This window comes from Brachycentrus maculatus, unplaced genomic scaffold (assembly GCF_059751285.1).
Source record: "Brachycentrus maculatus isolate JH-2025_06_01 unplaced genomic scaffold, ASM5975128v1 h1tg000918l, whole genome shotgun sequence".
Taxonomy (NCBI): domain Eukaryota; kingdom Metazoa; phylum Arthropoda; class Insecta; order Trichoptera; family Brachycentridae; genus Brachycentrus; species Brachycentrus maculatus.
Window position 1 is genome coordinate 81,481 of NW_028281642.1, and position 11,020 is coordinate 92,500.

The following is an 11,020-nucleotide window of genomic DNA, read 5'->3' on the forward strand; positions in this document are numbered from 1 at the left end:
AGTGTCAGATTTTTTTTGTTTGTTTCTTACGTAAGGTTTGTCTCGTCAACAAAATTATTTTGTTGATTTAAAAGACACACAAAAGGGTTTCATTTTATTTTCAGTATTCTTTTTATGAGTTAAGTGTGAATGGGTTTTTTCATTCGAAATAAGATAGTAAAATAAGTAGTAAAAATGAGAAACTATCGTGTAACTTGTATAATTTCCTATCTTTAAATTAAATTTAATGTATCACATTGTGCAGACATTCACTTATTTTATACAAACAGTTTCAAATCACAATCGAGTCCCAAATCCTATCTAATTACAGTACTATGGATTCACTTTTGTCCCATATCCAAAAAGGAGTAAATTCTCGCTGGGAGAAATTGCTCCTTTTCAATAAGCTCGGCTCATCTACGATTCTTGTTGCACAATAATATTTAAACAAAATGTAGTTATTTTAATAATGCGATTTTAACATAGTTATGGAATTATATAAACGCTACTGAAATTTCAGCATTAAATTCATATTTAACGTGAAATTCAGTTTCAGCGTATTTTTTTAAACTTCAGTATTGAACATGATATAAAAAGAGCCTTTGCCCGGGAGACATTCGGAGTTTATTAGTAATGCGTATAGATATGTATTATGTATGTATGAGTAATATGGAAGCATCTGTTCGTCACCGCGTGTAGAGTTCGAGTACGTACCTAATGGAACTATCACTGTCACTACCCACGCGTGGGAGAGTAAAGTCAGAGCGCGGTGGCGCCGGCGGGGCTCACGAGCGCGGTCGCGCCGCGCGCTCGGCGCCCCCGCGCGAGAGCAGCGCCGCGGACGGCGCCGGCCAGCCCTACGAGGCGCGCTTGGGGTCCTCGTCCACCACCACGGCGTACAGCTGCCCCGTGCCCAGGTCGATGGACATCCGCGGCGGCAGCTCCACGATGGCGTCCGCCAGCGCCTCCCACTTGGTCGGCCTCAGGTCGTACCTGCACATCAGCAGAACATGTAAACTCCGCCGCCACCCGCCGCAGGCAGTGACTCTACGTGCGGCTGTGGCTTCATCGCGTATGTACAGAAAAGCTAAGCTTCAATAGCGGGTTTACGCCGGCAGCGTCGGACTGCCGCGTGGACTAAGTCTAATGCTACGATCGAACCTACTAAGCGTAATAAGGCGAACTGACTTACTTACGCAAAATCGAAGTCTCAGCTGCATTGAAATTAAGAAAAAATATACTCGTTATCACCCGGTATCGCTAGCTTCTTTTGTGTATGTTCTCACGAATGGGATCCGATTCGACGACGCCGCGGCCGGAGATACTCACTCTAGGTCGACGGTCTCGTCCGACTCGGCTCCGTCCGCGAGCGGTTCTAGGACCTCCGAGGCTACGGCCTCCGCCGCCTCGCCGGCGTCCCGAGCCGCGGCCTCGAGGGCGCCCGCCGCCTCGGAGCCCGCCTCCGCCAGCTCGGACTTGAGCGGCGGCAGCTTCTGCTTCATGAAGCTGATGGTGGACATCTTGATGTCGGTGGCGGCCGCCTCGGTGTCCTGGAGCAGGTCGTCGATGCTGGAGGCGACGGCGCCGGCCGACTCGTCTATCTTCTGCATCGGGATCTCCGCGATGTCGGCCAGGGCGGCGCCGGGCGTCGGGGGCTTCTCGAAGCTGGGCGCGGGGGTGGGCTTGAACTTGTCCGCGGCCTCCTCGGGCGCGGGGGTGCGCGGAGGCGTGCTCATGATGTCGTCTATGATGTCCTCGATGTCCGCGTCGGGCGCCTTGAGCGGGATGTGCCTGCAGGCGTCCGGGTCGGCAGGGGTCGGCAGGGAGCTGGCCTCGGCCAGGGAGTGGGTGGCCGCTGTGGCCGCTGTGGCGGCCGTGGCCGCGCCGGCGGCGTGCCCCGTGACGGACTGCAGCCCCTCGGCGGCGGAGGAAACGGCTCCCTTCACGTAGTCCATCCCTTCGTGGACCATCTTCCCCGCTGCGTCACCCATTTCTGCAAAGAACAAGTCACATCAACAATTTATAATATATCTACAATGTCACTAATCGAGGAAATCGAAAACACACCTCGTCATGAAATTATATGAAGTGGTGCTTAATTTCTACTTATGTAACTAACATATGTTTGAGAATTTCTGGTCGGATCACCAGGGCTACTGACACATTAGCGCGTTCCACGAGTAAAAAAAAACTCAAAACAATGTTGCTATATTTATCGTTCATCAAAATTGGTTTACGATGAATTTAGGGATTTTTACATGTTCTACTCGACATTGAGAGCGCTAAGATCATTTAACAATATCAGGTGATATTGATATTGTGGTATGTCCCTCATTTTGTATAATTTTCTTTGATCTTTCCCTTTTTCCCTTTCCCCTTTTCATCCCTCCCATTCCTCTTCCAAGTAATGTGTAATTTTGTAATTAGTACTGTAATAATAGTATTTTGTAATAATCTGATCTGTTAAATTCCCAAACAAAACGAAATTAAAATATTTACAAAGTCAAGGAAGTCAAAAACACACCCGATTACAAAATAATATCAAGTGATGTTAGCTATCTATTTGTCTAACTTTTAATGGAATACGAAATACTTTATGGAATGATATATATGTAGTGTTTAGTCATATTTTCTTATTTTGTTTTTACCTTATGTTTTTTTTTATATTTTCTGATTTGTTATATTTTCTCATTTTTTATATTTTCTCATTTGTTTATTTTAATATGCTTATTACCTTATGTTTTTCTCATTTATTTCTTTTAAATATGCTTCCTATGCCTATTTTTTATACCTGTTTATTGTTTTTATATTTTGCCATGTATTAGTTTTGGTTATTTGAAAAATCTTTTTTGTAACTTTATTATTTGTGTTCCAGTCTTGTTAATCTTAATCCTATGCCCCAAAATGAGAAATAGGAATTACTCATCGGGAATATTACATATATGACTTTTGTATGTAATATGTTTTGAAGAATACATAAATAAATAAATAAATGCGACACAACACTCTCAGTAAAATATTGTTATCATTGCTACTACAATACGCCTACTCCACTTCACATATTAATACTTCCTGGCATAGTGTGAGTGTACTATGCATAATATACTCCTCCTTTCAGCGTGTAGGTAATACCTATATTCCTGAAAGAGTCTAGTAATGACACAAATAATTCACTGATTGTGTATCGCCCAGTAACTGGTAACCGGTGAGGCGATGAATGTAAATGTCAACCGGTAAAATAAAATCTACCCAGCAATGTTTCATGACATTCAGACTTTCATGAAATGTATGAAAGGTTAAAAGTTAATGATGATTCTTATTTACAGAATGTTATGGAAGGTTCGTATGGAGCTTAAATACATAACACATGATACTGGTTCAAAATACGTTACCATTATAATCAATGTTTCCTTTTACAAAAAATCTTGTTCCTTAACCCCCCCCTCCCTTCTCTATATTTATTAACCTACATATACCCCTAAATATATTTTTTTTACGTTCGTTTTAATTTGTACCAGAAGATGAAAACATCTGTAAGTTTTCGAAACTAGTCGTATATATATAAATAAAACTCATTAAAGTGGTATATTCAAGTGTTTAATTTAAAAATAATAATCAACATGTCATTCCACAAAGTTAATTCCAAATCCATTGTGCAGTGGTCAAGGCGTTGGCGTTGGCCACATAACTCTGTCTTTCCAAAAAAAATACTCCATATGCATCTCCTCACACATAATTGCCGGTGATTCTGACTTCTGACCTGGCCATGTTAAAGTATTTGAAATAATTCATGCTAAGTTTTCCGTGGTCTACATCTGTTTCTTTTCCAGCAACATTCGCATCACCTAATTGTTTGATCGTTCTTTCCTCACTCATTCATTCCACATGTCCAAACCATCTCAACACACCTTTCTTAATATTATCGATAGTGCTTATTTCACGACTTGCATCCTTTCTTCATTTCACCATTCGAACGTATATCATACATCATTTTACCGCAAATTCGTCTGAGAGATCTACTGCATCTACTTTCATTTAACTAAAAATCAATAAGGTCAAATTTAGCGTCAGCTTTTTCCTTACTTACTTTAGTTTCTCGTTTTAACTGTTTAAAAATTCTTAGAGTATTCAGTCTTAAATTTGACATGTTAATTATCTACATATTGTGAACGTTCATAAACTTAACGAATATAGAAACAATAATCTTCACACTGTGCGGTGTGTACTATTTAGTATATTACGAGCGGGCAGTATGTTGTAATAAAAGTACTTTTCATTTTACTAATACCAATCCTATTTTGATAGAAATCTATACCTTTCCAACAGGGGCGGCCAAAGTGTCGTCAGTGTCGACCGTAGTCGACCGGTCGACCATAGTCAAAAGTCAATAATTTGTAGCAGCCCGCCTCATAAACCAGTCTCATTAGTCAATAATTCGTATCCGCCCGCCTCATAAACCATAGTCATTAGTCAATAATTCGTAGTCGCCCGCCTCATAGACCAGTCATTAGTCAATAATTCGTATCCACCTGCCTCATAGACCATTGTCAATAGTCAATAATTAGTAGTCGCCCGCCTCATACACCAAAGTAAAAAAAAATATATGTAGTAGCCCGCCTCTTTGATATTATATTGAAAACTGTCCCACCGCATTCCCAGATCTGATACAGAAGCATCTAGGTTTCCTGACAGACCTTCTCTTTCAAAGCAATTTTTTAAAACTAACATGCGAAATTTATTGAAAATGTGTGCCTCTTTTTGATATATGCAATATGAAAAGCTTGTCTAACTAACTAACTACCTATCGCGCCGCTTCCTCGCAGGGGTAGACAGAGAGAATGGACCGTCTTGCCAATCTGGCTTCACAAAAAAAACCGTTATAATTTAAATAATTGAATCCAAAAACCGAATTAGGTGACGACTCATTTTGGAGAGTCGTTTTTTAACTACGAAAGGTGTGTTGAGATAATTTGGGCATGTAAATTGATTGACTAAAGAAACAACTGTTAAACAAATTTATGAGGCGAATATAGTTGGAAATAGAAGCAGAGGAAGAACGAGGAAAACTTTGCATGATCAAGTATTTCAAATACTTGTAAGTGGCTAGATCAGGAGTCGTAATAATCGGTGTTTATGTAAAAGACTATGGGTGTATGTAGATGAGGCATATCTTTTTTTCTAAGGCAGGTGAGTGTGGCGTTCTATTTCTCTGCCTTACCCTGCCGAGAAGTGGCGTAATGGTGAGTTAATTAGTTTATTAGTTATTTAAAAGCTTTTTATAATTGTACCTTTATACATATGTTGTTGGTAGACATATGAATAAAAAATATTATATACAAAGAAAACCCAATCTTCCGCATATGTTTAAAAGTTTCATTAATTGATTCGTCAGTCACTTTGTGGTAAAATCTATCTATTTTTAATTTAAGTTTTACTTAGTAAATAACACTATTTATAAAATCTACTGTAACACTTGTTTCAATGCATTCCGCATCATTTTCAAACACCGTAAACGTTTACAACATTTTGAGTGTGTCCAAATACTTGTTCACAAAATCTGGATTATCTCCAATTACAGGAGTTATTTTCATATTATTTTTCGATATCTCATCAAAGATGAAGAAGAATATGGAAGTCTGGGCATTTACGGGGCTTACGACCGTCATAGGCTGGTTTGAGTGATCACTTTACACACGTGTAACATTCACCAATTCTACCCATTATTGACAACCACACTACTCAAATTATTGGAAGTTCTATATATATATATGAACCAATTTAGAAACCTTGTTCATGAATCAATAGAACTTCACTAGAGACATCTATTGGTGAGATGTAAAGAAGCTTTTTATTAAGCAGAATACTAATATAAGAGTTTCTGCTTAATAAAAAGCTTCTTTACATCTCACCAATAGATGTCTCTGGTGAAGTTCTATTGATTCATGAACAAGGTTTCTAAATTGGTTCATATATATATATATAGAACTTCCAATAATTTGAGTAGTATGGTTGTCAATAATGGGTAGTATTGGTGAATGTTACACGTGTGTAAAGTGATCACTCAAACCAGCCTATGACGGTCGTAAGCCCCGTAAATGCCCAGACTTCCATATTCTTCTTCACCGTAAACGTGTTTGCAAATGATGCGGAATGCATCGAAACACGTGCAACAGTACATTTTAAGAAATAGTGGTATTTACTTAGTAAAACTTAAATTGAAAATGTTTAAGTTTGGCTACCCCTTCTTTACAAGGTGCCATATTACGCATAGTCGAGTTCTAGTTTTTTCAGCGTTACATGCTAATTTAACCCCTTTGGGTTGAGATTTTTAACAAAGCTTTTTCCACTTAACAAAAGTGTGTCACTGTATGGTCATTAATTTCCCCCGAGAAAGCTGTTCTGGAAATAAAACCGAATTTATGACACGTACATTATTCATACGCTAACTTTTATGGGATAAATAACACCAAAAACAAATTGACCGTGACTAATATTTGATCAAAAATAAAGAGTTTCTAAAAAAAAGTTTTATAAAAAAAAATTCTGCTTCTTTTCATTTCACCAATAAATGTCTCTAGTGAAGTTCCAGTGATTTAAGAACAACGTTTTGAAATTGGATCATATACTTATATAGAACTTCCAAGAATTTGGTAGCGCTGTTGTCAATAATGGGTAGAATTGGTGTATGTTACACTTGTGTAAAGTGATCACTTAAACCAGCCAATGACGGTCGTCAGCCCCGTAAATGCCCAGACTTCCATATTCTTCTTCATCTTTGATGAGATGTCAAAAAAATTAAATAAAAAATAACTCATATAATTGGAGATAATCCAGATTTGTGAACAAGTATTTGAACACACTCAAAATGTTGTAAATAAATTAACTGGTCAAATTATAAGCAAATAATAAAAATTAAATTGGTATTTTCCGGCGTTTCTCGTGTATGTGATTACTATCCAGGATTTGAACATCACATACTAATAAAATAGTTTCTACTCAATGAAAAGCTTCTTTTCATCTCACCAATAGGTGTCTCTAGTGAAGTTCTAGTGATTCAAGAACAACGTTTCGAAATTGGTTCATATATATATATAAAACATGGCGGTTGTAAATAATAGGTAGCATTGGTGAATGTTACACGTGTGTAAAGTGATCACTTAAACCAGCGTATGACGGTCGTCGGCCCCGTAATTGCCCAGACTTTCATATTCTTCTTCAGCTTTGATGAGATGTCAAAAAATAATATATAAATAAAGCAGCAATTTTTTTCTTTTTCTCATAGATTATTGTGATTTTGTTATTTGATCATATTTGAACGCTGAATTGTTTTTTTAAAGCAGAACCTGATATTTCCTATAGTTTATAGGATAAGTAAATTTCCGACCTTTATTAAAAAAAATCGACATTATAATATTTTTTTTGCGTGAAACTCTTGAAAAGTCGTATCGCCACGGTTCTAAAAACAGTCGATTTTATGCATTGCTCGTTTTGAATATGTTGACAATTTTATTATTTCAGGATAAGAAACCAGTTATGTGGAATTTAATTGAAGAATAAACTATTTATTTTTTTATCAATTTTCATTGAGGCCCAGCATTCTTAATTTTCAACTTAATTTTCATGTGGCAAGTTTATTTTCTTTAAATCCCGGTAACATTTTACGTAATTGATTTTTTTAATACACCGATTTTGAATTGAAAAATAAGTTTATCTTAGAAATAATTATACGGTTTGGAAAAGAAAAGAGTTATTGAAAGGTAAAGAGTTTTTGAAAGGTACTCGTATATTCTAAAAAACAAACAAAAAATCCACCACACATAATTTTTTAAAAATCGGGCGTGAGCAGACAAGTCACCTCTCCAGTGGTCTCTGGTGGAATTAATGTGACTTAGCGAATGCTGTGCCTTAATTCATACTGTAAGCAAGAAATTATGGGTTTATGATAGCTGAAGTATGATGCACCATTAAAGGTTAGAAGAAGAAACTTACATAGGTGCTATATGATTATTGATCGTTGAAATCATTCAGTTATTTTTGTATTTTTCTTCAACTAATTTTCAATTCAACAAGATAAGTGTCATGCCCTGGATTCACTCCAATAATTTGAAATACTCTTTTTTCAACTTTATACTATAACACAGGTTACAAATGGCTGCGTTTGGCTAGTAGAAATCGGGTGTTGGTAATAAATCCGATTTCGGATAAGAGTTCAACGTCCTTGTGAACACCTGTAAATCGATTTCACTCACATAAAATTTTCATAACATATTTCATTCGATTACCTTAAATTTTTAGGCACAGGTGTTTTTAAAAGTTATTATTTATGGTGTTGTAGCCTGTGCGTGAGTATATAATGATTTAAAGCTAATTTCATTCTTATATATTAATTTTTTATTCTATCCTTCATCCATTTCTACATATTCGCCCAATAAAGTTGATGATTCTTTTGTAAAAATAGGAAAATGACCAATTAGTATAAATTTCTTTTAAAAAATATGCTTACACACGACTACTCATCGAATAAATGTAAATGACCTGATCCTATGTAATGATTGATTAATAAATCAATCGTCCCATCACTATCATTCATCCCATGTACAATCTAATGAACAAACAAACATCTTGAGGAAGGGATTCTTCAAGTGTCGTACTTGCACATGTCGCTCACTCCTTTCAAGAACGTCATAAATCAAAAAACTTGATTTTTCAGGAGAACGTTTTTAAAGTTTAAAAATATAAAACAATGTATTAAAAATAAATATCAACCCACTTATTGAACTTTTTACTATGCAACAGATCTTTTTAGGTAAAACCTGAAGGTTTTTTTCTCTATTTAAAAATATTTATTTTATTTAAAAAAAAAAAAAAATAATACCTTTTCTTCAAAATGCAAAAACAATACTTTCTGCCCTGTAGCGGGTAAATATTAAGTTAAAAATATGCCTTTTTTGCGGGGATGTAGTACATTTTTGGACATTCCGAAAACATGCCTAACTGAAAATTGACGATTTTTTATTTATGACGTTCTTGAAAGGAGTGAGCGATGTGTGGCGAAAAAGTTTAAATTTAGGATAAAATTTAGGATACATACTGAAGCTAAACAGGGAAGCTTTGCTCCTGTCTGTCAAATTTTTGACTCACATAACACAAGAAAGCACCTCCCAGCGAAGCACACAAATCAGAATTAACATTCTTTATGTAAATGTATTTAGAAAGAACACAGACCTCTTTTGGTCAAAAGAACTTTGATTATTATGCAAGATTTATATTAAGATGATTAGATTGTACAACCTGCTTCCATTATCCATAAAGTCATTAAATAGATAAATTAAGTATAAAAGAGCTATTCACAGTGTAGGTGGGTGTATATCTGAAATAGATCACATGATTGCATGTAATAAAAAAAGTCATTAAATTCATAGAAAAGTATTGCAAAATGTGCCCTCGGCACGGGAAAACTCAGTGAGGGCACATTATTGTAATTTATGATTGAAAAATTTATTTTGAATTGAAATCTAAATTTATAATGAAATATAAATAAATAAATAATATAGATTAATAAATGTTCGTTGTAATGGTAAAATGTAGGTCTAGATTCTGAACAGGTCTCACCACCTCTCATTGGCTGATTTAAGTGATAAACACTGCGTAACATCATATGCAACACCTAGGCAATGAATTTGTAAACTATATCGAAACAATGAATGTACTCGTATGCGTATCTCTTCATAAGTAACTACAAACAGCATTAGAAAAGCCAGTGAGGGCAAATTATTGTAAATTGTAATTACGTGTGTGAAGAAAAATAAATAAAAAATAATCACATTTTACATCTCACCAATAGATGTCTCTAGTGAAGTTCTAGTGATTCAAGAACAAAGTTTCTAAATTGGTTCATATATATAGAACTTCCAAGAATTTGAGTAGTGTGGTTGTCAATAATGGGTAGAATTGGTGAATGTTACACGTGTGTAAAGTGATCACTTAAACCAGCCTATGACGGTCGTAAGCCCCGTAAATGCCCAGACTTCCATATTCTTCTTCATCTTTGATGAGATGTCAAAAAATAATATGAAAATAACTTCTGTAATTGGAGGTAATCCAGATTTTGTGAACAAGTATTTGGACACACTCAAAATGTTGTAAATAAAAAATAAATTCCGTTGCCTCATGAGATGATGAGAAATATTAATAAAAACTTATTTCTTAGTTGCCCAGCGGTCTTCGATACGTCCATATGTTTTACATGTGAATTGCAATTACTTGGGCTAAGAAAATGCAATACGGGTTCATGAGAACCAGCCTTTTTTTACATTGTAAGCTGTAAGCAAGTAACGTGTTATTACGTGCATACTGTATTATGTATGCATATCATTTAGTTAACTTTATTGATCTTGGCTTAAACGCAGCATATTAATTACACATAGTGCACTTTCTATAATAAGAACGTAATAAAACACGCGTGCATAATATAGCCAGTTGGCACAGCTAATGACAGTATGAAGAAAAGCTATTATGGAAGCAAAACGGGTAAATTATTCCTTTGGGAAAGGCATACATATTATTGAGCCGCGTTACTGCGCTTGGGAAATGTCATTACATGCAAATTTCTGTTTCCATTAGTGACATTTCCACTTAGATTAATATATTTTGCAAAACAGTACAAAATAACTCGTGTTCTTAAATGTCAATTGTATCCCAATATAACGTTTAGCTAGTTTAAAATAATAAATATAGCGGAAATTTCGTCGGTTTGATATCGCTCACTCCTTTCAAGAACGTCATAAATCAAAAAAATTGATTTTTCAGTAGAACGTTTTTAATAGATTTATATCATTTTTAATATATTATTAGATTAAAACCAATATTTTTAGCTTTTCCACTTTATTTTAATTTGACCAGCGACCGGGTTTCGTCGTTACCGACATCATCAGACTGGTCTGATGATGTCGGTAACGACGAAACCCGGTCGCTGGTCAAATTAAAATAAAGTGGAAAAGCTAAAAATATTGGTTTTAATCTAATAATATATTAAGAACGT

At 35.8% G+C, this 11,020-nt stretch overlaps 1 protein-coding gene across 1 annotated transcript in view; it reads right to left on the minus strand.

Moving 5' to 3' along the window:
- Nucleotides 1-1,304: 1,304 nt before the first annotated feature.
- Nucleotides 1,305-11,020, minus strand: part of LOC148299842 (uncharacterized) — a 23,146-nt gene continuing 13,430 nt past the window's right edge. The window contains exon 2 of the mRNA XM_088275613.1: nucleotides 1,305-1,972. Coding sequence (XP_088131739.1) covers nucleotides 1,305-1,972 — 668 coding nt within the window. The remainder of the gene's footprint in view (nucleotides 1,973-11,020) is intronic.